Genomic DNA, 27649 nt, shown 5'->3' with positions numbered 1-27649 from the left:
TGCGTACACCCGTCTGGTAAGTTTTAAATGAATTGAAGTTGACGTCTCACTGATTTAAACAGGAAGAAATCGCTTGTTAGCGATAAGGCCGCCTGTTGCCTAATAACTTATGTAACCTACTTACTTTTTTGTTTTTTTTTTTATTTGTATAATTATTTATATTATGATAACAAAGTATAACAATAATAAATAAACGTATGATGAATGAAGTAATCATTCAACCAAGATGATTTCTAGTACAATACTATACGATACAGTTAATATATTTTGTTATTTATTCTACATTCGTATATTTTTATTTGTCGTTTAGTATTTCCCTTATATGAATTGAAGTTGTACGCCTAAAATGTGACATCGTTCCACACTGTTAAACGCAGCCTTAACATTAAGAATTCACTTTCTGCTCCAATGGTTAAATAAAAACGAATCTTATATAGACAACGATACAGTTTATTTTCTAATAAGTGTTCGCGCAATTGCAAGCTATTGTTATGTAAATAAGGGTGATATTAGTATAATTAGAGCGACACAACCAGTCGTATTGAGGTCAAGTGCGACAATCACGTTTCCTGATCGATTTTACGGTTTAAATCTTCTATAATACCTCTGTGTCAAATATAAATAATAAATTTATACGTTGTATGCGAGTAGGTATTGAGAGTTTCGTGTTAATCTTCTGCGAATAAAGAACTGTCACGCTGAAATTCCCATAATTTAAATTAATAAGTCTTACTCATAAAAAAATCCTACAAGAAAAGAGCGTACGTGTGCGACGCAGTGGCAACGCTCTTTCGAGCCATCTGACAATGTTACGGGCGGCGGGGTATCACTTAACATCAGATCGGCGTCCTCCAAAATAAAATAAAAACATTTTTGTTGGTGCTGTTTGCGACTAGTACTGAAACTTAATAGGTATCTTTTATAAACTTAAAAATCTACTTATATTTTTCTTAATATTTACAAGAGCAAATTGCCATAAATTTTAGACTTAGACAAGGTTTCTAACAAGGCATTATATCTTTCATGGAGCCTTCATTTTCTAAACTAGTTAACCTAAATTGCCCGAAAATCATTAGAACATCTTTTCGACATTAATATGCGCACTGTTTTACAGTTAAGCCGTGCACACACTCCGCGTCTTTTTTTATTAAATTAAGATAAAGTGTTAAAACGCTAATTCGAAAAACATTGATCTTCCAATGATGAAGCCTTTCAATATAGTTCATACAATATACAAATTTTATTTATTAGCATATTAAAGTTGCTCGCTACTGAAGTTACGGGGTCTGAACTTCAATCTGGGTGAAAGAAATCGTGTAAACATTTTATTATACTCTGATAAGACATCGCCGTTAACGAATATAGATAATTAAAATTGAGCTTACAGATGTATTTCACTTACAAAATCTTTCTCGACTATATAATCACTGAATATAGGTGAGATAAGTATCCACACACTATGAAGAACATTAGTAGCTTTCATTATTTTCGTTCCTGCGAAGGTAGCTATTTGACGTATAAAATATTATTGAATTTTCTTGTTGTTTGTTGTTTGCTGTATTACATTAGTCAAAAAATGTTTAAAATATCTGGGCATTGCGCATACGTCGAAACCGCTTCATAGACGTCGCGTTCCGACCGTCCAGTTTAATCACCTCATCGTCGTGACATAATCACTTTCCTTCCGAGATTGTTACCAAAAAAGAAAACCTCTTCATGTAATGTCGGTCTTATTGCATTTTAATGTGTGCGTGAGTGCCGTTTATTACAATAAAATTTAATGTTTAGCTTTTTTCATGTACAACAAATACTGAAATTAAAATAATTTAGTTCACATATATAAATGATTTTAAACTCGTTTTAATTTATAAGATACTATATGGTGGTACCGGTGTCTGTTTCCTTAATAAGCAAAGTCACTTACCATGTGATTAAATCTAAAATACCTGTTACTAAATAAATACGGTTAGTAAATTTCTGCATACAAACTAACGTATAGAAATTCCATAATCTCCAATGTCCAAAAATAGTTTTAAAAATTCCTTATTATTAATATTTTCCAAGTCATAATATGTAATAAAAGTTGATTACATTAGCAAATCTTAAGAGTGCACATTTAGCTCAAGGTTAATCACGATAACCCCAATAATTACTTACTTATTAATTGCGACTAGTGTTTACATTATACGTATTAATATTATTATAAATATATAGTTAATACAACGTTTCCTTCTTTTTTTCTAAAATATTATATTTATTTTGGAATTTATTTACTACAAGACAAAAAATCACTAGATTTCCCGGCTTTATACATATAAAAATAAATATTTAACGAAACATACAGAAATCTAAGGTTTAGTCCGAAGTATGACTTCCGTATGTCAAAATCCAATACATTTTTGACGTAGGCAGACTTAGCGCTAAGACCTGCCCTTAAACTTGAAGTGTAGGCCGGCTTTTAAAATTATGAATCTTGATTTCACACATCTAATGATTTTTCTTAGATACTTCCTACAGAGGCAGATTGACCATCCGTAATACTGCGTGGTTACGGGACTTTATGGTTAAGGTATGTCTCCAGTGTGTCTACAATCGATTCATTGAATACAACTTTCAACACGTTATTGCCGCCTATTGAAACGTTGCTCCACAAAGTGTAAGTAGAACGACCTACATACAGTGTTAAGTGATGACACTATGCAAATGTTTGCTATGGTATAGGATTAACGTTTCACGAATTTATGCTTTACAATAATTTTATTACACAGATTCCATTATCTTATGTTGCTAACTTCCTTGACTATCTTCACTGAGGGACTTTGTAACAGCTGCAATAACTGCTGCAAACAAAAACCTAGATAACATTTTGCTATTTACTTCTCAAATCCCAAAAATAGTTGAATCGAGTAAAGGAGGCTTTATTGCAGTTTCTAGCCATCAACTATACATAAACATACATTATGAATACTTTTATCAATTAATTATCATTTGTGTTATCAGTTGTTATATATACAATATTATTCATAGGATTAGTGTTTATATCAAATAGGAAAATTTCTAGTCTTAATCTATTTAATTACCGTATACGTGAATAATAAACCTATAGCGACCAAGTTCGTTCATGTGACAGTCTTCTTTAATATATTTTTTGTAATTATTACAATGGCGTCCTTCCGTATTTTATTTGTTTTTATCTTTTAATAATAAAAATAAGGACACAGTTGAAAATCGCTATTTTATATTATCTTGTTTATCACAGTTATTATTTTGATAATGCAATGCGCGCGAGTCAATAAATTTATAACGAATGCCCGGTACGTTTTTATGTTTAAAAATAACATTTTTTTTTTCTAATGTATTGCCGTTTGTATTACGTCCCAGGCAACTTTCCATTTGGAGCCGTAAAATCATCAATCGACAACTTCAGTATCACTATCCAGCAACTGGGTAGTTAGCCTACGCTTTGATTCCTATGTTAAAATATTAAATACATTCAGTACAAGAAAAATATTACCTGTAAGGTCATCGACCTCCAATTATCGCATGTCCGTCTGTTTGATATTGACATGAAACATTTACTTCCGCAACGCATCGTGTGAACTTCACAGGAAACGCATTCTTTATACATTAACATAACCATTCTTGTACAACCAATTTCACATATCCAGGCATCTTCGAAGAAAATGTAAAGAACTGTATTAATAGGTTTGCTGTTGAGGTACAATTCTACAAAGCATCTATTACTAAATAGAATAAGTAACGAACGGATGTTTGTATTGTTTTCATCAAAATGTTGCTATGTTTGAAAAGGTTCGCAAACACTTGACATACAGGAAATTCACGCGGGCGAATCTTAGGGCGGATTACATGGAGAAAATAAAAGAATTTATATATAAGGCAAGCTTATTGGATAATTATAGTGTTCAGTACACTCAATAACATAGCACTGAAAATTTTCTTTTAACAAAAATTGTTTCTATATTGAAATATATAGGCTGTCAAGTATAATTTGAAGTTCTTGTGGTATTTTACTTTGTGTTAACTTCATTGTTCTTTGCAAACTCTCTTGAAAACAATAAGTTTTTTCTATGTTATACTGAACACTGAACAATTGTCATTTGTCAAAGAATCTTTTTTTCACCACATAAACTAATACAGACTGTAGACGATTCGAATTTAGAAAATCACTGTAACAGACATTGTTCAAGAAATACACTTGTTATAATGAGTTCGTTAACGGTTGCGGCTTCCGGTGTTGCTTGTAGGCCAACAAGCAAAAAAAATGTTTACGTTATTATCTATTATAAATTTAACCTACCTTTATTCTAAATACTGTTATTACAAAGAATTAAACACTTATAATTCAACAGTTCATGTAATAACATTCGTTCATAGTACAAAACAGTAGCATCCAGGCAACATTGGTAGGGAAGTTTATCGGAAAATACAAACTCTTGAACATAATAATATTAGTGTTTCCACTAATTAATAAAGCAAGAAAGCCGGTAAAGACAGAATATCCCGGGAATTAGGAAGTAGAACGTATCTACGGGAAAACAAAATTAATAGAAGTACCTTAGAATAACAAATATTTTTTTATAATGTACGTAAACTTCATGCAGATAAATAAGGGCTTATTAATAATAACCGAAGTGACATACTATATCAATGTATACATGAATAGCTCTGTACATACATATGTTTTGTACACATAGTCATAATAAAGAAATATTTATTTTTGAAAGCTTCACTTTAAATATCGTAATAGCAGATAAACAAGTAAAAGCTAGACAAATGTTCATATGATATCGCTTTCATCACGACACACAAGTCTACTTTATCATCTGAACTGTTCCTTTGTTCTTTAATTAGCGCTATCTATCTCACTCACACGCCGCATTACAAGTGCCAAGATCACCAACATTTGGTAACTGATGCATTTTCAACACTTTTCGTAAGACGTGTGTCAGATTTTGACATGTAGTCGGCCAGTTTGTTACTATGTTATTAATAGGATTGTAAAAATTATCACACAAAATTAAAGCCTATCTATTTTTATTGCTTTTTTCTTGTTCATGAAAAGAAGAGTGTATCACGCTTGACTTTTAAGAAAACTGTCTACGTATACGTTGTATAGACCATTGGCAGTGGGCCATGCAGTTTATGCTTGAATATAAACAGCTTAACTTAGTTTTAATCATTTTTTCCCACTTTAATGATGTATTTGTACTATTATTTAATTCGTGTTCATATCAGGGCAACAAAAAATTTCAAAATTAAATGAAAAAGGATGACTCGCAAAAACGCAATGATTATCAATTTTCATTTATAATTTCGAAGGTCAACATCTAATTAAAGCAACAAAAGAACCTCTTCAATAATCGAACACTCAATCAGCCCACATAAATACTTATATGTTTAGTTTCTGAATGTTTATTTTAACACACGTGTCAAGGACATCTGCTAATTTACCGCTGACAGATTGACAGGGAACAATGTTTGAATTTATGAAAAATGTGTTTGACACCTGACTTTATGTAAATTGAGGCTTATTAGTTAATTGCGAAACTGGTGATTAGTTTTTCTTGTGAAATTGTGAATCAATATGATATTGTATTCTTAACTATTTTCAAGGTACTTATTTTCGACATAATTATTATTTATAATTGCATTATCTTGCTTTTTTTTAAATAAATGGTATCTGTACTGAGACATCATTTAACATTAAATTCTAGCCTAACTTAAAACTTTTAAATACTTTAAGTTTAACGACTACTTAAGACTAACGTGCACTTACATTAATTATTTCGAAAGGTTTTGGCCTTTTCAATCTTCTTCCTAGGCCCGTGGTGTCAATAAATTTATTATATTCTAGATAGTCATTGTATTTAAAAACGCAAAAAAACAATATACTATTTATGTATATTTTCATTTATTTTATTACTAGTAATCTTACAGCTAACATACACATTATAAAACAAAACACTTAGTCAAACAGAACAGTCTTACAGAAAGCCAAAACAGATTACATAGATTAACAATACATATGTAACAGAAAACAAGTAAGTACATTTACAGACAAAATATATTTCAAAAAAAAATTAAAATAAAGAAAACTGAAATTTAACATTTGAAACAGCAAATAATAATTAATATTTTAAATTACTGTCATTAGCTATTATTAATTAAATAAATCAGTAGCGCTACAACCTTTTTGTCTGGGATTTCTGTATCTGTATCGTGATCATTTGTCATTCTATTAGGCAAATAAGTGATGAGCCTCCTGCGCCTGTGTGTACACAGGCTGACATTTTTTTTGATATATTCCTTCACCCTTATTCAATTTATGAGCACACTTATTAATTGGCATGTGTTGTTATTTAACATTATATACATATGCAACACTTGTTATATAGTTAATAATAAAAATCATTCTCGGTATATAATTTATGCCTGTTGAACAAGATTAATCGAGTAATCGGCACGTCTATAAATCTTGAATTGATTAGAAATATGCAAGTTCGATGTTATCAATTGACAGCGATGCACATCGAACTTGCCAATAGATGTTGAAATTACCGAGGTTTTAATATGAATACTAAATATAGTTAGGCGCATACGCCTTATAGAAATTTATTAATTGTATCTATAATGTAGAAATTTTACAAAGACTTCATACGTAAAAGAAGTATTACTAATAAGTGACTAAATAAAAAATAGTGATTACTTTAGATTTCGCTAATGACAGAGCCACTTAACGAAACCCCAAACGACGTCTGACGAAACCGAATTGATATAGCAATATACATCGCGCTAAAATCGCTTTGCTTTACATTCTTCGGACACGTATCTCGGCGTGGTGTTCAGTCCATAGAACGCCTTGTCGTCCAGGGGAAGATGGAAGGCACTAGACCGCGCGGAAGGTCACCTACGCGTTAGACTGACCTGATCAAGTCTGCCGTAGGAGGTACACTCAATGAGTGTAGCAGGATGAACACTAATAGGCAACGATGGCGAAACGTCGTGAAGCGCATCACATCTGCCCCGTTTAATAAGAATAAGAAGAAAATCGCTTTGATTCACTTGATACGAAAGCGAAATAGAAATGTGCTCTAATCCAGGGCTTGAATGCTTTAAGAAGATTTTTATATATACATAATAATATTAGTAATAGCATTTTAATTCTAATACTTTTATATTTAAACACGTTTATATTTAAATCTTCTTTTAGGTATCTGTGACCCCTATTTTGCGAAAGGCCTCCTCCAAGCCCCGCCATTGCTCTCCGTACTCTGCTCCTCTCTGCCATGTTATGGTAATGTTTGTTTAATTAAGTCTATACAGCATCTATATTGTCTTCCTGTTTTTCGTTTACCATACATAAATATTCACTATTAAAAACAAAACTAATATATATTCTAGAATTTATTACTATCAAACTCAATAATAAGCTTATTTCCTATTTATATTGAATAAATTCTAAATCCTTTAATGTCAAATATTTGTATGACTCACGTATTAGCGCCAAGTTAGGTTATAAATTTGAATAAATAAAACATTTCAAGCAATTAGGTATTATTATGTGAACTGACTCACACAAACATAATGTTTTTTTTTGTTGTTTTTAATTCTTTTATATGCCATGTAGTAGACTTAAATCGCGATATATTTTACCACATTTTTATTTTTATGTGTATAAAAATGAATTAAGACTTATTATAAAAGGTTAAATATAGAAAAGAGTTTTGTAATATCTAAAACGGAAATCACGGCGCCCTTCATTGCTATAAGTCATAAACTAATACTTAGTCTATTTACCAGAATATGTTCCCGACCAGATGTCCAGCATCCCTAGAGTATCACTACATCAGGTTCGGCATTTTTAACCTCTGACTTCGTACGCCCTACCTAATTTTTATAAATTTCTTTAAACATACCCAGAATATAAATCTTGTATCTCCAGTCCCATGCTAACTTACTACTAAGACTAAGATTGCCGTATAATTTTCTCGTCTACACCTTCATTATTTTCATTACAGCAGTAAAGTTCTAATGGTCCCGACCTATTTGTATACAAGTTTTTACATGTAGTTCTTTAAATGTGCCTTAATGATTGCAATCACATTAAAGTTGGAATCGCAATTGGGAATTACAAAGCACCAGGCATGATAAATAGTAGAAACGGTTATCTATGCTTCACTCAGTAAAAAGATCACCATGATATGTTACCGTCACGAACAATGAACAATAGTATGACCTTGTCGGGAGAAAGTTACACCATGACCATGGGTATGATGACGAGAAAAGGGAATATAAAAAGTACACTGTAGTGAGAATGATAGGATTTTAAATCGATTGTTGTTCGTGAGTTAGTGCTTTAACCGCAAACCCTATTTAATTATGATTGCCTTAAGAAGGGAGAAAATGGTCACGTGTCAATGAACTAATGTCCTATACATATTCGGTAAAAAAATCTACCGCTTTAATTAGCGAAGTTTTATATAGTTGTCCGATTAAAAGCGCCCCTTAGTGGCCTATTTATTTATTTTCTCATCAGTATTACTACAGCTACTCACTGAACAATATCCAAACAAATACATTATACACAAAAGCCAAAACCGGAATACTAAAAAATAAAACAAAACATATATTTATAATAAATTTTAAATTCTTATAATATTCGAAGAATATATATATATGGGAAGAATAATAACAATGCCATTATTTATAAAATATTCCAGAGTTTTTAAAAATAATGTTTTAATCATTTTTTAGTTACATTATTTTAATATTATTATTAAAAATATATATATATATATGTAGGTATACGATCCATGAGTTACGTAAATAGTTTGTATTAGATTATTATTTGCTTGTTGGCTTGGTTGAGTTTTACGTACATGACGTATACCATTATGATAACCAGGTTTTGTTCCGACTAATAATTGGTACTTTAATTATAGTAAATACTTTAAAAATAAATAAAACACACAGAAACGTAACGTAAGTGTTCCCTTGGAGCTCATGTCTTATATGCTATTAATGCTATGATTATTCTTACTCATTAGACATGTTCTCGTGAACTTTCCATGTTATCACTTATCAGGTACTCGTTATCAATGATAACACGGAACTCAAAATATATGACTTGTTTTATCATCTGTGTTACGCAAACAGTCATAAGACTAGTCTAGATTGGTTAGCCTATTGTTTGAGTTCTAACCTAACTTTGATACATTTGTTAAGATTTTCTACAGCCTTCACTGGTTTATATTGTAAATCATTCTTTCAATGTATAAATATTAAATTTAGTGTGTACTTGGTAATAATTACTGTGTATAGATTCTAAAGAAGATAAGATGTTTTCATAGCTCAAGCGTGACTAATTGCAATGGTCGTATTTAGGATAATTTGTAAGAGAAAAAAACCTTGAAAACACAACAACAATTTCTATGTGCAAATCGTTGAAAATAGACAGCTGTCACCGGTTTTTCACTACACGTTTCTCCATATAATTATAATAGTAAAACTCGACGGAAAAATGTTTTGTCATAACCCCTTTTAGGAGATTGATAATTAGATAGTAGAGCATGATGCATGTTTAAAACAATTTAATGAAAGAAGTCTAAACATTTACAAGAGAAAAAAACTCATAATACGTATAGTTCCGATTAGAAAACCCCCAAACAAAAAGGTCCCCTTTTCACATCCTTTTCCAGTCCTTGACTCCTTAATATCAAGATCACTCCACAGAGATGAGAGTCATGCGTATACAAACGCAAATTGGTCTAAACACAATGCGTGCAGTGACGCACACAAATAAACTCAATGTCATAATGAATATCCAATTATTGGATTGTACTTGTCAGGTTTCCGTACGTTACCGATCGATTTGGAAAAATCACTTCCTACACTAAATCTTGTTATTAATAATCCTACTACAATTGTATTGCTTATGATTATTTTACAAGGTAAAAGTCGTAAAATGTTTATAGGACACTTATACTTGACATCGCAAGAATATACCAATATACGAATTTTATAAACATAGAAAGGAATTTGTGATCGATTCAAATTAAGTTCAATAATTATTCGGGTAATTCTATTTGTAATTTCATTCTCTAGTTATTAAAATATCAAACTAAATTATGTCTTTAATTATATGAGCTCCCATATTACATCCACTACAATCAATCAAAATCGTACTTAACAATAAAATGAGATTTGAATTACCTTCGACAGACTTATGCTCGTAAGTAGAATTTAAGATCATCTGTACGCACTATCAGACCTTGTATTAAACTAACATCTGGCGACATTTGTCATATTTTATCTCCGTCTAATTGAAAAGATATGAAAGTGACAGAGTTCCTTTGTGTTATAGGTTCACGCTAAAAGGATTACGCTTGATGCTAGATTAGAATTTTTTATGGCTTTCTTGACATATGATAACCTTATAATTCATTTGTTATATGTTTGAATTGAGGTTCTCTTGGCATGCATGGTCTTTAAATTCAGTGCGATTGTAGTCAGTTTTGGTAAAGCGCCTTTTGATCTTGCTGGAAATTTTCCTTTTTTCTTGTTTATGGAGGGTACAAAATTGTTTGTAAATACATACTTTAATATACTGGAGCAACAGTCTTGGAACAATTTTATATGAGCCTGTTACAATACTTCAAATCAGTTTAGTAATGCAAGCATACAAACAAAAACAATCATTTTTTTTTTAATTTTCTTAAGTTACTTACTAATTTTATTCTCTAACACATCATTTTTCATTCGCCCACTGTACATTTAATTCTTAGTAATTGTTCTAATGATATTAATTAAAGTACTACGTTTTTATGCCCACCTTTATATCAGGAATATCGTGGGACACTACAGCGTGAACAGTAGCGTAGTTCGGACCGGTCATTGACCTCGTATCGGACACATTAAACTCTTAGTAATAGTACGATAACAAATATCACTTTCTCCTTGTTTATTATGACAAGATACTATGTAATAACTTTTTATAAGAGTAGCAATACCATTTATTTTTAATAGAATCTTTGGACTTTGAATTCTTCAAATACTCAATAAAATAATGTCTTCAATAAATGACAGTAAGTTTTGTGTATAATATTATTTTTATTTAAACACATTATTTGGGAATATATGAACATTGTTTTTATTGTATTCGTAGTCTAATTTTGTCTTAAATTATACTTCTTCAGCATGAATCATGTCAGTGGCTTAGGTCACGCAGGAACACGGTTTAGATGAAGGATTGGTTTGATTCCCTACGATAAAATTGTTTTATTTAGGATGCAAGTACAGGAGGTTTAGCAAGATAAATAATTAGCAAGATAATCAATGTCAGTGACACATCAGTATAAACTAAAGCTTTTAAATATATGTAATTAAATGTCGGAAATGAACCAACCATTTAATTATGTATACGAGGAACATTAGTAGGGTATCTTAGCATTTAGATAAACTGTTTGAACATAAAACAAACACTTAAATCCCATCTTAGTAACACCTGATAAGATTACAATTTATTCAGGCTACCTTGAGTCGACGACTTTAGATATTGGATACCTGTGACTACGTTGGCGTAAGGCGTTGCCCTTTTGAAGCCGGGTGTGAATTTTAGTTTTTATTTTGTATTTCAATATTTAATTTGAATCTTTATACGACTCTAGTTTTGACGCATGTCACGTCTTCAACAAATATATAACTGTTTGTATATGAGTTCATAATCTTAAATAAATAATAAAACTTTAATCTGTTTATTATATTGTTGAATTATTTACAGACACTTAGTGCCCACACTAGATAGACCATTTTGTGGGTGACGGCTCGGCCTTTAAACCCTTAATTTCAGACTAGCATACGGAATAGTGAAACTAGGTTGGAAAGGCCCTTAGTCGAATGTTGTACTAGGACTGGTGTCGCGCCATTTTCACATATGCAAAATCTAATATTTACGTTTCCTCAAGAGTTATAAAATATCTATTCCGTGCTGAGGACTCTGAAATTTAGGCGTCTGTGCATACTGTATGAAAGAGTTTAGAAACTATGCCTTTAAACAAGAAATGATTCGTAGATTTCCTACATGAAAACGTATTCCTCGTATCCCCATGAAGAATTTAAAATAACTATCTTAATTCTATAACCTAAATATAAAATACTTAAAGGCTTTTAAGGAATAGTTCTTTACAAAATTAAAATGTATATTCCATCCTACTCCTCGAACGAAATATGTGTATCTCGCCTTAGATTTTAAAAATTTATCCGACCTAATCGAACTAAATAAATCTAGGTCTCAGTTAATATTACAATCACACTATGACATAAGAATATAATCTTAAGTCTGACTGCGTATATAAAATTGCTAAACATAGTCACGTCTTTTGTGAAAGCATGGTGCGGTAACTTGTATGAGCCTTGTATGAGGCTGTACCGTTGCAGTTGGTGTTCTTACGTGTTAGGAGTCGCAGGTGGCATTCGTCAGGTATGTAACGTACCGTAAGAAAATTGAAGGAAATCTTCGGGAATATTACTTGTATTTACTATTTACGTATTTGTCTTTTCATTTCATTGCACATCGAAGATTTAATTAAAAAAATGGTGCAACGGGCTATCGTTCCTAAACGATATCTTCCAGTAAACCCTGGTATAAATGTAACGATAATGTAAAATTCGCAAGAGTGCGAAAATTATAATACAAAACAAGAGAAAATCTAAACTTATTAATATCCAAAAATCATACCAGGAGAGAAAAACACGGAATGAGAAACTCATTACAGCCAAGTCTAAATCCTGTACGCCAAAAATGTATTGGATACAGAAGCCATAGGTCGCGCTACGTCTAGTTTCTTAATGTTATACTAAAAAGGTACTCCTAGCATTGTGTTGGGTAGGTTCTAAATTTATTGAATAGAATATATATACCTTCTACTACTACGACGACTGCTACACCTTACGTTGAATGCGATCGTCATTTGTCAATTATATCGTGCAAAATGAACTAATTCATTAATTGTTTTTGACATTAACGTTGTATCCAAATCAAACACTAGAGAACTATACTGTCATGCCTATATAGACGTTTTATATACATTATTTCTCTGTTAAATCAAATATGTTTAAAAATCAGTTTATTTAACTTTAATGATGCCTGAACTAAATTCAACATATTTATATGTACTGCGCTTCTGTTACCTATTATCAACTATAATTGTGTAGTTTCTCATTGCATTTTTACCAAAAAGTTGCGGAAATATGCCATCTTGCACCAGTGCACAATTGCATAACAACGAAAAGTGGTGAAACACTGGTACTAATTATTCAAAATCACGAAACCTCTAATTATCTTCGCAATTAATAAGAAATTGCGATTCTCTCACGGTTCGCCGTTATTACCAACGAAACAGCGTGCCTAAATGTTAGTTACATAGTATTTAAATTATCGTGTGTACCTATGTCATAATACTAAAATATATCGCATTTTATTATCACAATATAAACTATGCAACATCAAACTACGGTTTGTATAAGCCTTGTTTGAGGTACATTGATTTTTAGCTTTTTTTATATATGAGGTAAGATCGAAAAAAATGTGTTTATCTATTATCAATGTAAGAGATCAAGATTTGGGAACCCCTTTTAAGTAAAAATAACAGTGACAGGGTTCCCAGTTCTTCAAAACCAAACTTAATAGTAAATTCCATAACGATTTTTTTTTATTACTTACAATGTTGATTTTTTTTCACAGAGTCCATCGTAAAAAAACCCCACTACAGAAAATTACAAAATATTATAGGTACTTAATTTATTATACAATAAAACAATTTAATACCGTTTCGTTTACTTTAAATATCACTGATTTTCTTGTTAATATCACATACATTTATACCTATTGTTTATATTTCATTATAAATAATGTACATGAAGACCCTACTTCGTATGAGATTCGTATTCTAAAAGCGTGCAGACTCGAACGACGTGAAAACTAATGGCTCGCGTCGTAATCTGTATTATAAGGTTTGCAATGTATTACCGTTAACGGGCAATTGCAGTTTCTGCGAACGAAGATGTCACAAAAAATTGCATAAATCAACCTGGATAATTATCTAAGTCAATGAGAATTGAATTATTTGCTTCGAAGCGGAAAATGATACGTAGATTTGTAGATAACGGACACGCGAGGGAATATGCTGGAATAGTCATTCATAGTAAAATCCTACTTTTATATATGTATTATTATGTGTTTGTAGCATATACATATGTTCTCTGGTTTGTTGGAATTGTGATATTAACATAAATTAGTATTATACACATAACGGAAGATTTTATGAGTTTTGTTTCTGCGAAAACAGCTTATAAAATGTATCCGCTACATTTACTTTTGCTGTACATAAATTATCATTAATCAATAATAAAACAATCTTACTTTTTATTCAAGTTGCCACAACGCAATTAGTCGATAACTTTCCCGGCTGGTGGAAAAGCGGGAAAGTCAGTGGTTTGCTTCTGTTCACGCAGAGAACGCGCGCGTGAAGTTAAAAATTATATCAAACAATAGTTTTATGTTGTGGTAAACCGTTTCGATATATTAGGTCATAAGGTGGTAAGAATGTCGTGAAAAGAAGACTTTTTAGTTTATATATATATTATTGTAAATGGCTTGAAATAAAAGCACCTAGGTTATAATTAATCTTAAATTGAATTCTTTTGTAACACATATACTATTTCTTTGTGATTAATTCCATATATGATGTATTAATAAGAAAATACAAAAACATATTAAAAATAAGTCCTTAATATCGGATAAATATTAATTGTATAGTGTTTTCGTGTTTGAAATTGAAAACACGTGTTTTTTTACCTTACATCATTTCAAAATCTCATCTCCACTTACGAATTAGGTTACTACAGATGCGTCACATTCGATCGAGTTCTAAAACAAGCGCCTGTGACTGACAGGAGTGAACAGTTAACTAAGTCTACTCTAAATATAAACTGCATACCGAACATTTAGAGCGGCCAACGCATTGCCGGTTAAATTTAACTAGCAGCTGCCATTTTAAACTTACGTTTTTACTAAGGTATGTTTTGCTCATTTATCTTATCTCCTCCCATATATCAAATGTTTATAGAATATGGTATTTTAAAAGCTGTCAATAATTACCCCATTTTTATCGCTTTTAAAAAATAGTTTTTCCTTTCCTTTGAACTACAATTTTTTATCTATAAAAAGGGTTGAGACTAAATTATGGAAATCTAATAGTGAACATAATTTCCCACAAAAATAAAGCGAATAAATCACATTAGTTTGAGGTGAATGCTATAAGTGAAAAATGGAGACACAACATTAAACTACAAAATTTATGACTCTTTTGAAGCCATTGGATGACAGAAAGGTTGTAATTCTGTTTAGGGTTGTAAAGATTTTCGTAATCAAAATCATAAAACAAGTTACCAGTTGTTATATGATTTAAGCTTTAAAAGTTTGCGATCACTCCGTTTTATAAATGAGGAACATTTACCATTATGAAATTTAGTTTTTTACACGTAATAGGTGCTAAATTGTTCGTGAGAGGGCGTGGCTGTAGTAATTCACATTGACAGTGAAAGTTGCGCGCGCGCCGATATTGATTCCTGCACATAATATACCAATTATGTTTGAAGAAAGTGTTTTGTGGCATATGGAGATTTCGACAATGTTCTTTGTTATTATGACAGTTGTATGCGATTATTTGTTTATACGCTTATAATTTCTTTCAATTTTATTATTGCTTGAAATTAAGAAAAACAATCATCTAAAACTTTTCTTCCCAAATTAATATGTATCTAAATAATAGTTACACGAGAATACTTTTTACGGAATTTGTGTTAAGTAAGTCTAGTCCACGGGCAGTCGCAATTCAATTAATTATTTAAAGACTAACTGAGTTCGAATCCCGTGTAAAATTTACTAGTGTTTAAGAGTTCCTTTCCTGAGAAATTAATTTACTTAACATATCAGACCTACCGTTTTAACCCACCTACGTTACGAACTGCAATAAGTAGTGAGTGAATAAAAACGATTTAAACATGAACTCACCTTGTTATGGGGTATTTGTATAAAATAAAACTAAAGGATTTGTTTATAATACTAAATTGAATCATAAAATTAACTTCAATTAATAAAGAGGGGTTCTAGAAGAATTATCGGACTAAACTACCAATCCTATTGTAATTATTATCGAATAAACGTACTGTTTTTTTTATATTATATAGGTGCGTGTTGAAGGTGTTTCCAGAAGGTAAAATAAACATTAAAAATGAGGCATCAAAAATAACCCCTAAATTAATAATACAACAAACTAAGTTTGAAAATTTCAAATATTCACAAAGATATAAGATTTTAAGTCGGCGACGAAATGCCAGCCTTAATAGTACAGTGCCAATTTCGGGCCAAATTTTAATGAATTTCAAATTTCAAATCATCCATTTTTAATTGTTATTACTATGTAGGTTAAGAATAATTGTGTGTGGGACATAAATTATTTATATGCACATATGAACAACTTATAACCCAGAACGTCCAACACACCGTTTATTAACTACTCTCAATCAATATATTATCCTAAGAAAATAACACATACACATTTTTACACGTGTTTTTTTATATTTAATTATGTTAATAAAATATCGCACTAAAGCGCCATTCAAATCAAGTTTTCTAGTAATTAAAATCATTCGTAACTGTTCAACATCCGCTTTATTTATGGTATTAATGCATTAGGATGTTGTATCCATTTTTATCGCTTTATAATCTTTTAATTCTAATTACATTGTGGTATATTTAACAACGGTTAGATGACCTCAGTGGAACCTTCAATAACAGAGCGTATTATTCCCTAAAAGGCAACACATAAGCCTCTTCCGTTGCAATTGTCCATGGGCGGCGGCATGTTGCCAGTTCGTATGCCTGCTGACCAATTTCAATTAAACGAAACAAACGAGCTTTCGTCTTTTGTTTCACGCACGCAGTATCCCTTGAAACAGACACATAAAATACGAAATGTTATTTATTTCAAAATATTAAATCACTATAAAAATTTAGCATAGACATAGTATAACAAATCGTAATATTATCATTAATTGACCATTTCTTTTTAATTACAGACATCAGACAGCGCAGATTTCCTCGCAACTCGTCCACACACAGCCGCCGTGATCCCCGGCAAGCCTGCTGGCAACCCCCTGCAATTTATCAAGGTTGGACCCGCAGATCTGGGTACCAGGGCCCGAGAGCAGTTAAGAAGAGCTGAGCTCGCAAAGCGAACAGAGCCCGCCCGGATAGAAAGGCAGGAGGAGTGGCAGTCGGTAAGTACTGCATTACGTGCGCGTACGCTGTTTATTTATTTATTAAATTTATTTTTATTTGTTGATGTTGGTACTAAAAATTTTCTTTAGGTTGTACCTACTTAGATGGATCTGTATTATCTAAATGGAATAAATTGTTATTACTATTATTAAAGCACTTATTAAGAACTATTATAAGAAATCAGGCATACGTTAATAACAATATATAATACCTACACGCCAGATTCATTCTTTTACTGCCGTAAAATATAATACGGACATACTAAGAAATATACTTGTGGCCGCAGATTGAGCGTAAACACCTATACCTCAAACGCCAATTATATGCTCATTAACTTGATAAAAACATATCTCGCTATGAAAAAACCTCAACTACTAATAATAATCCCAAAATCTTTCCTCAAAATATTAAATTTGTTATTAATAATCTTTATTATTAACAGTCTATACATACTTAAATTCGTATGTTGTACATTATTTTTAAATGCCATTAGGAAAGAAACAAAAATAAAACAGTAAAATATGTATTTTTAAACAAAGACGCTATCTTTACTCATAATTGCCTTTTAATAACCGACAGTTAAACTTCATCGAAATGTCCTTGAAAAACGACTAAATGTCACACTTCCGGGAAATTCCTCCAATTCACACGAGTTGCATTCAGAGAATGTCGTCATACATAATAACGCAATTAAGTATTTACCGAATCATTAACGTAATGTTTGGAAATCTGATGCATTTCCTGAATTAAATTGATAAAATGCTTCTCAGTTGTTCGATTTGATATCTTGATATTAAATTTAAAAAAATATATAATAATAAAAAAAATAGTAAAGTTTATTAATATGAACATAGTAAATGTAAAAAATAAAGCAGGCGCCAACTTAAATATTTAAACTATCTTTAAATTAAAAAATATAGTCAAAAGGGTTAACACCATATAAACGACCATCATGTACTAACAAACACACTAATAATTTACTTGTTGAGGTGTGTGGGAATGTGCAATGTGTGGTGGTGTATAAGTGTGTGCGTTTTTAGGTAATCTTAAAAATCCATCCGACCTGCTTATCTCCTTAAAAAGATGTGTTTGGAGATAATATGGAATAAGTATATTATTTTGGTATATCTTAACTAAATTAAAAACTTTGCTTTGGGAGCGTTCAAGTATTACGTCACGCAGTTTTTGGAGATTCTTGACTTCCGTAAAAGTCGTTCAAGTAAACGCCGCCTTTTCTGTTTCCAATAGTAAAACGTTTCGTGACCAACTCTAGTGACTCTTTAAACCAAAAACTTACCATTATGTGGTATAAAGTACTGGAAAATAATATTAAGAATAACGCGTAATTCAATCCCCGCCCCATCGTTACATTTCACAAAATGCATTCTTAGCATATCGATACATATAAAATACATATACTTATTTGCTAAACTATTTCAATCAAATTTAGCCCCTTGTCCTTGTAATCGGTGTTCGTCTTTCCAGAATGAAATTTAAATTTTGATTCATCCTTTTAAAATTGCACTACAGTCTTATGAATATTGACAAGCATGCATCAATAACGATAAACAGCAAAATTCTTACAAAAACGTATGGATTCTATTTTTAAAGCTCCAAGGTTGTAAAAACATTACGATATATGAACCGGAAACACATAGTTCGGCGCGGGTGCCTACAGACGGCATTTCCGCCAATCATCGCATGCTTGATACCTTAGTTTTTCATGTCGTTAAAATACTTTTAACGTTTCGATTCAATCTCGAGTGTAATTAGCTTTTCAGAAGTTACAATTATTTTATAGCATCGAGTTTACTTATTTTTATTATTATTTATAAACTGTCAACGTACTTGGTGACTTTAAAACTATTATCATTCAACATAATATCACTAAGATATTATGAAATGTAATATTTTGTGACTAAAAATGTCGTATGAATGAAATCAAAGAAATTTTCAGTATTTCGTCTAATTCTCAGCGCTACACACACTAGAATCAAACAGTATTTTTAAGAATAAATTTACAATAAATAATTAATGGACATCATGTAGTCTTCATCACAGAAAATGTGTACAAGCAACCACATTGATGCCACGATCCTGAGCATAAAATTATTTAATTAAGGTTAACGTTTAAATTACCATCTCCACTCATATCGAAGTGAAAGAACATTAAATTTAACATATACATTAGCATAAATGATGATGCTAAGCAAGGAAAGCTGTTAGAAAGCCTAGGTCTGAAGGTTCTATGAAATTTCTTAATTTCAAAATTGACTGAACAGATGTTATTTAATTGTATCGTCGTATCCCGTAAACACCCAAAGGAACTGGAGGCAAGTAAATGGCGCACATGGAATGAAAACTGAATGCTATCTCCGTCACTATCGACATTTTAGAGTGAGTTCTCAGTATCGATAGTGATAGATAGATGTATTAAACATAATATATTTTATTATGTTTCATTACTTTTGTTTTTTTTTTTCAACATTATCATATTGGTTTAGTACTGTAAGAATTATGTATGTTTGTTTTGTAAATTAATAAATTAAAAACTCGTAATATCAATTAGTGCACAACAGGGTCCGAACTCAGGACCAGAAAGAAAGAAGTAAAATTCATTTTTCGAGCTAATAATTCAAGAGAGACGCTCGTTACTTGTCAAGTCACTTTAAAAATCCAAAACAATTCATGTTAGTCTATAAAAAATTAACATGAGTGATTTGAAACATTTAACCTGATTGTTTAAGAAATAGTACTATGATTTTTTTTTAGTTTTAGGATCTCTCGAATTTGTTTTGAACTCTCTAGAATCTGTTTTGAAACGGTTGAAAATAGTACTATATTACTTATTCTAAGTTTATGTCCTCCAAAGAGTAGAAAGGAAAACTATTCAACTATTCACCTTGATGCCACTGAAAAACTTTGCAATGCTGTCAACAAAAAATATGTTCTTTTCGCAAGAGAAGTACTAAATTCAAATATGCCATTTACACATAAAGTGTTAAAGAAAAGCTAATCTGTTGTAAGAAACGCGAAGATTCTGCGGTTTTTCTTTCGCTATTATCGAAAGCCATTACGTAGATTGGTGTAGTTAAGCCGCGAGCCATTATGTAATCGTTCTTCTATGTAGGGTTTCCTGGATTTTATCTGCGTGTAAAAATAGATTATAACCTGTCGAATAGAAACTGTCATTTTTCAAATAAACATCTCGAACACACGAACATGACAAAACATTATAGAACACGGAGACTGCGACTTAAATTTACTTTAGTTTAAGCTATTCACTAGTATTGTAGAAAATTAATTCAAGATTGTAATTCATGTAAAGTGGCACACTCTTTTGTGAACTTTATTGTAGGAAAAAAAATCTTTTTTAAATTATTATTGGTTATTTCCCAAATGACATATTTCTTAGTTTATGGACATGATTGTGCTGACCCTAGATATTATTGTTTTATTTGAAAATGTTTGTCTTACTTTATTGATAAAACTATTCAAACATAAATGCAACGAAGGATTAGGTCAAACTTTATAAATACACTTTCATTTTTCAACATAAATCAGTGTTAAATGTAAAATGTAATCACAAACATCTTCGCGTTTTATTTTTGATGTATATTTATATAATACCCACAGTCATGACATTTTCTCACTGATTTATGACGTACTTTCTATTTTTTTCCAGAACCTAGACAATTGGAAGTCATCACGGCGGAAGCGAGTTGAGCACATCATTGAACGGTGCGTTGAGGTAAAGCGGTTTGAGCACGAGATCAACCAGCCCCGTGGCAAGGGCAAGACATTCAACGAGATGCTGGAGGAACGGTCAGTACCATTATCAACTTTATGCTGCCTTCACAGACAAACGCAATAACACTGCTTTAGCCAAAGCACTTATCTATCTCCTTTTATCACAGCTTAAAGACCATTTGGCAAAAAGAAAAGAATGAATGGTTTGCTTGAAACGGTGTTATTGGACTAATTAGGTTTATAAGGACGTAAGAATACAATATACCATTCACATATAATTTTTTAAAAGTCCTCATTTATCTCTACAATTTCAGTATTATTTATTTCTTTTTAAATATACATTCAATTTATAAGTTATTTCTTTATAACATATTTATGTTCTAAAGGTACTTATGGTTATTCAGAAATAGTATTAATCTTAAAAAATAAATTTCACAAACAGGTCCAAAACAATTTCATAACCCTAGGCATTGTCTGAAAAATAGTGAAAACCAGCAATTAGCTTCGCAACTAATCGTAAATTAATTACTTATTAAATTAAATTTTTGATTACATAAGTTTTGGTAAACTAAGTGAAAGCGTCGATCTGATTTGTTTTCGTCAATCTATTGTTACGATTATCATAATTAATAACTAGTCACGCTTTGACTATTCCAATCTAGAAGGAATTAAGTTAGTACTTACTAAACTATATCGATTAATAGTAACAAAAATAATTGCTGTAAATGACAACCATTGGTTTTACTTTCCAATGTAGTTCTCTATATCGGTAAATGTTTGCCCAATTTGGCTATCTTAATAAAAATATACATGCCAATTTATTAACACATCAAATTCCTTTAAGTCATTAACGTTAAAGCTTAGATTAAAATCAAATAACAAAACAGTTTCGCAAATAGGCAATAAACGTACAAGACGAATGAGCTCCACAATTCAGATATAACCTAATAAAATCGAATGTCCTTAATTACCATTGCAATATACGCCATATTAGATGGTAAATCAATCATTTCTGCAGAAATATTACGTGGGAGTATGGCATTAGCGATTTAGAATGCAAACCTTGGTTTTGTAGCTTTTTGTACTTAACAATCGTTTAGACAATGCGTTACGGATGTGGCGTGAATTGACCGTGGTCTAAAAAACGTAACAGAAGTCTCGTTTTAATCGCGGAAAATTAAGCCTAACTGTATAGAATTAATAATTATTTAGCGATAACTCGAGTGTTGAGAAATATTTGAAATCATTTTCTTGTTCTGTCATCGAACGGTGAGTTTATTTTTCGCATTAATAAATGTTTTATTTAATTAGCTGTGTATTTTATATATATTGCGAATGACTTGTAGAAAAACATAATCAACTTCTATGTATGGGATAATTGCTAGATTAAAAACTAAAATTCTAATGTAATTAAACTTTCATTCACATGTCAGGTGAAGGGTGTTGATTTCGTGTGACTCGGTCGGTGGCCGCGTGACGACTGATCGAGTTACCGGCGCAAGCGCACCCAGCTGTTACATTTTGTTACCTTACCCACTAGATTTCTGCTCAAGTGTCAAAGTTGGTTGAGCATGATGAATTACTTGTACTAAAGATTTCCCCCAAAATTTGTTTATACGTTTTGGACAGTTACTTCAATTTGAAGATCTTATTTTATTCTAGAATCCAGTCGTAGTACAGCCAACAGCCGAAATTTGGTGATAATAAATTAAAAAAATAGGAGCAGTTGGTTAAATCATGACAAAAATAACTGTTTAATTGCCCATAAACTGCTTAACGGCGTGTTTGAAGATTGTGTACTGTTAGTTTAGTAAACGGTGGATGTTTGTATAGGGATTCGTCGAATGCACCGTTTTGCTTTATTGATGTTTTTATTTCGAGAAATTAAGCCTATTTTTTATCACATGCGCTGACATACAATTTCTTGTAATATTTCTCGGCATTATTTACAAAAGTATCATTCAAAATCCCTGAGTATTTACTTTCATTTATCTACTTTATGTACTAAACAGCCGATTGTTTCCCACGCAGACACATAATCTGCTTTATGTAATACACAATAGGGTTAAGTAATATCCATTGAAAGGCAAACAAAAGAACAAACGTGTAACACGAATATAGCTATTGTCACAGACCGCATGTCTGTCTGTCTCGTCCAAAGCGCTCTGATGGTCAGCGCGGAATTAAACTTCTGGATGTATCAAATAGACAAGCGATACACTGTTCTAAACTTTAAATAACAAAACACATTTATTTTCTACAGTGCACGTCTTTCAAAGGTACTTACAAAAGAGGCATCATGGTACTTAAGAAAACAAATACAATTAAAAAAGTATATTTAATAGAATATCAATTATTATATCATCTGTCTTATTGATTACACGTCCCACCTGTCAAAGTCAATGCAAAGTGATCTGTTTTTATTCTGATATTCGATTTAATCTGATATCAAAATCCTCTGAACTGAATGCATTATAAAAACTAGCGCGTGACAGACAGCTACAAAGGTTAATCATACGGATTAATTTGCATTTAATTACTAAACATTATATTATATACATATTCTCGATATATGTTATTCATCAATAAGTAAATTGTGTATTCATACTTTCTATATTACAAGCATTATGTTATTAAAATATCATAAAATTTAGCATGTGCGTGAGTTATAAGCTAATTCCATCCAATTTACCGCCATTAAACACTGATTATCCAGTCAATAAATTAAACATAATTGCTATAATGCTGATCATATAAAAATTGTCGCAGTGTATTGGACAGATTTGCATGTTTGCAGTCTTAAGAATTAGGAAACTTATACAATTGTTATACTCTTACGTAAGAATTGTACAATACTTTTCCGGGTATCAAATTTTCTTTAAAATTAATACATTTGTACTACATTCAAGTAGATTTTATTACGTAATTACGGTTAGGTAAAGTTGAGAGCGTATCAAGTGACGGACAAGCTGAGTGCAAGGAACGCTCTGATTCTCTCCATATATTATATATCCGTGACGCTGGTCAACTTTGTGGTATTATTCATATTAGGGTTTATTTTTGTTCACGAATCGTGTGTCTCGTCTATCGAAGTTTTTATACAGCTTGTTATACAAATTTGATAATTGTACCTTGTTTGCATTTTAGTCAGTACTTGAATTCAATTAATGTTATAAACATGCTGTGACACGTACTCGTATTTACGGACGTAATCTTTTAAAACTCTTGACATTATTTGCGGTGTGTAAATAAACTCAATATAAATAATACTGTGAATAGTACATTCTACTTTATATATTAAGTTAATTTAAGTGTATCACGTTAGTCTGAAACAGTTAATCCAGGAATATTTTTTCAATAATACTTAGAAAATCGTAGGAATTACGGGCGTTTAAGCGATCAGGCAGACAGACAGATTGGACTGTAATTGTAACTTGTCACTTTCCCCTAGTTTCTATAATTTAAATGTTGCGTTTTATTCTGATTACAAGTAGGAAGTTTAGTTATAAGCAAACTCTCTACCGCGACTTTACTTGTCTTTAATAACGGGTATTAAAACAGAATTATAGAATACCTTTAGGTGATATTCAGAAATGAGACTTGCTCGAATCATTACTTTTTTTTGTAATAAACCAATACATTTTGAGGGACGCGGTAAATACGATAGTGTAAATGTTTAATACGAAGAACGCTTAGATTTTTCTCAAATACAATCTCAAATCTATTTATTTTTATTTATTTATTTTCTCCCATATAACATTTACAGTCAACTAGTTAGGAGTTAGTAGAAATAAAGTTGTTTGTGTGTGAGATAGTGGGAGAGGGTATATACGCGTGTGTGAGTGAGTGATAAAAGCATGTGTGTGGGTATGTCAGGCACACGCCTGAGAACATACTATTTTACTATTATTATTACTATGTGTTTTTGTGTCTGAGGCGCAAACTAACTCTCGTGGTATCTGGCAGAATTATCAGTGCTGTAACGTCTGCTCTACAGCATAATGTTAAGCTAAGTTACCAAGCCAGTTACTTCTACAACACACACATTACACACTTAAAATGTACCTTATTCCATTTATAACTTCCCAATTTTTTTTTTCTTTTTTCATTTTTACTATTTTGTGTGTTTCTGGATGTGTTTAGTTAGTAATCAATGTTATGTTATGATGAATTAACTTAAATTACCTAAGCATTAGTGCATTTGCACCCATCACATGATCGCAATTATCATAACGTATGTTAAAGCAATCGTAATAATTCAATAACCGTTATTATGAGAATCAAATGTCACTGGCCACTTGCAAAACTAACATTATAAATTTATTACGCCACATCATTGCGTACTAATAAACCTGGGCTTTAATTTCCGTAGCAAACATTTAAGACCCTAAAAGCCTCATTATTTGATGTAAAACCACTTTATTGCAGCTTGCTGCAAGTCATGATAATGGCTTACTTAAAAAAACTTATGTGTTTTATGGAAATAGATTTTTTATTGAATTGCTGTTGTATTCTATTTGTTTGTTATGAATCAATTGAATTTTAAAAACATAAATTCTTCCTGAAAGTTAATACTAATTAATAAATTGAATAATTCAATCATTGTTTCAATTTCTGACAATATGGTTTACATACAATAACACAATCTACGTTAGATATAAATGTATATAAAAGGATCGTATTGCTGAAAGCGATTTCTTACACACAACCAGAATTATTTATTATCTTTAAATGCCAATAATAATCAATGTAAGTTTAATTAATGGGTAGATTATAATGAATAAAACACCAAACAAAGAAACACCTTTTTTAATAACTTGCCACAGTTTATTCGGATACCTGATACTAAAATAGTTTGATTCCTTAATTATTTCTAACATATTTACCACTCGCATTTCCTAATGTCAAATTAAAGATCAAAGACAAGTAGACCTACCTTCCGGTAGGTCTATTTCCGGTCACCGTCCGCCCCCGGCGAGCTTTCCCTGCACACCGGGGTTCATTCGTAATTACACCCTGATAACACTTTCTCTATACATTAGAATAATTAAATGTTTACGATTGAAGTAATTTATTCAATTATATTAGAAGTTAACTGCCTCTTGAAACAAATATAATTCTAACATATTATGTTTTCGTGTGATATCTGACTGTGAAATCATACTTCTATAGGTACAAAAAATACATGATCTGCGTATTAAAGATTTCACTCTCGTACATAAGACAATACCATATAAATTATGTACTAACCAGGAACTTGACGTAACACATACCAGTGCAATAATCGTAACGTTTCTTGCGTACGCGCATTGCAACATGAGCTACGCACTATCGTGTGCGCTTTAAAAGGCCGTAATCCCAATAATATTCGAGCCATATTCGTACTAAGTTTGGTCTAATGTATAAGCTGAAGAGGAACATTCAAACGCTATGTATTATTAAAATTGTGGGGTTTTCCAAACTTTTTCTATCGTATAATAATGCTTTTTTTATGATTTTAATAAACGCAAATTATATAGTTTAGAAGAGTTATTATATACTAAATATGTAGTTACATAATAATTATGTAGTTACATTATTTTATTTTGCTGTTAATAAGTTCCACTAAAGCATCGATTTGTCTCTGTTTATTACGTAAAATTTACTTGAAAGAATGAGACTTACTTGTTCTGAATAAGTGGATAGGTTTAATTTGGACAATTACCGTTAATGATAGAAAAAAATTATTATAAATTTATTACCGCTCCCTCCTATAACTTTCTCGCTATAATTAAAACGGTCCACGTATAGTCGCTAAAATTACGTCCCATTAGATAAGAGCTAGAGATTTATCTCATAATTACACAATTTCTTATTTTAACCACTTTAAAAGTCACATAGTAATTTATGTCGGCTACCATACTTTAATGAAGATGTTCGATGTGGGAATAAACCAATGGACATTACGTTAAAGGAAGCGGGGCAAGTCGATTAATCATTGAAGTTAAGCAACGCTTGAAGTAGTCGGACTTTTGATGTTCGTAAATCCTTACGACCGTGTTCTATGGTTTCGTTGTTGACAACAATGACGTTGTTATATTCGTAGTATTTATAAAAAGTAGACAACTATTATTTAGTAACAATTCAGCGACTTAAGAGCTTTTTAAGATAAAGATACGAATATTAAATATATAAACTACGGCTCGATTATGTCCAAATAGGAATGAAAGTATCTTATATTGAAAACCAAGCTCTGTTATCAGTTTTGGGGGCACGCTAATTATTGAATGTTGTAAGTCCAAATTTTTTGGTAGGATTTTATTTGAATATTTATTGCATATTAAAAGATTTTCTTACTATCAAGGGTGACGTTATATTTAAAATTATTATAGTATTAGGTCACCGTGACCACGCACGCTGAAAAGCATGCGAAACGTCGGAAAAATGTAAAATTTAGAATTATGTAAAATAATTATAAGTTTTTAATAATAATACATAGCTTGAATCCGTTCAAAAAGTGTTATTCTTAATTATTATAGCAATTTCCCTTATGCGTAC

The 27649-nt window shown here is 31.2% G+C and overlaps 1 protein-coding gene across 6 annotated transcripts in view; it reads left to right on the top strand.

The window, feature by feature from the left end:
• LOC123715180 (LIM domain only protein 7) overlaps positions 1–27649 on the top strand; it is a 68342-nt gene that overhangs the window by 24071 nt on the left and 16622 nt on the right. For 4 of the 6 annotated variants that reach the window (XM_045670090.1, XM_045670116.1, XM_045670108.1 and 1 more), the window contains exons 3-5: positions 7232–7315; positions 17161–17361; positions 21048–21187. In XM_045670090.1, coding sequence (XP_045526046.1) covers positions 7232–7315; positions 17161–17361; positions 21048–21187 — 425 coding nt within the window. The remainder of the gene's footprint in view (positions 1–7231; positions 7316–17160; positions 17362–21047; positions 21188–27649) is intronic. The other 2 variants (XM_045670124.1, XM_045670100.1) reach the window with 1 other exon arrangement.

Source organism: Pieris brassicae, chromosome 1 (genome assembly GCF_905147105.1).
Source record: "Pieris brassicae chromosome 1, ilPieBrab1.1, whole genome shotgun sequence".
Taxonomy (NCBI): domain Eukaryota; kingdom Metazoa; phylum Arthropoda; class Insecta; order Lepidoptera; family Pieridae; genus Pieris; species Pieris brassicae.
Note: the sequence above shows the minus strand (reverse complement) of the source record. Positions and strands in the feature narration are given on the sequence as shown.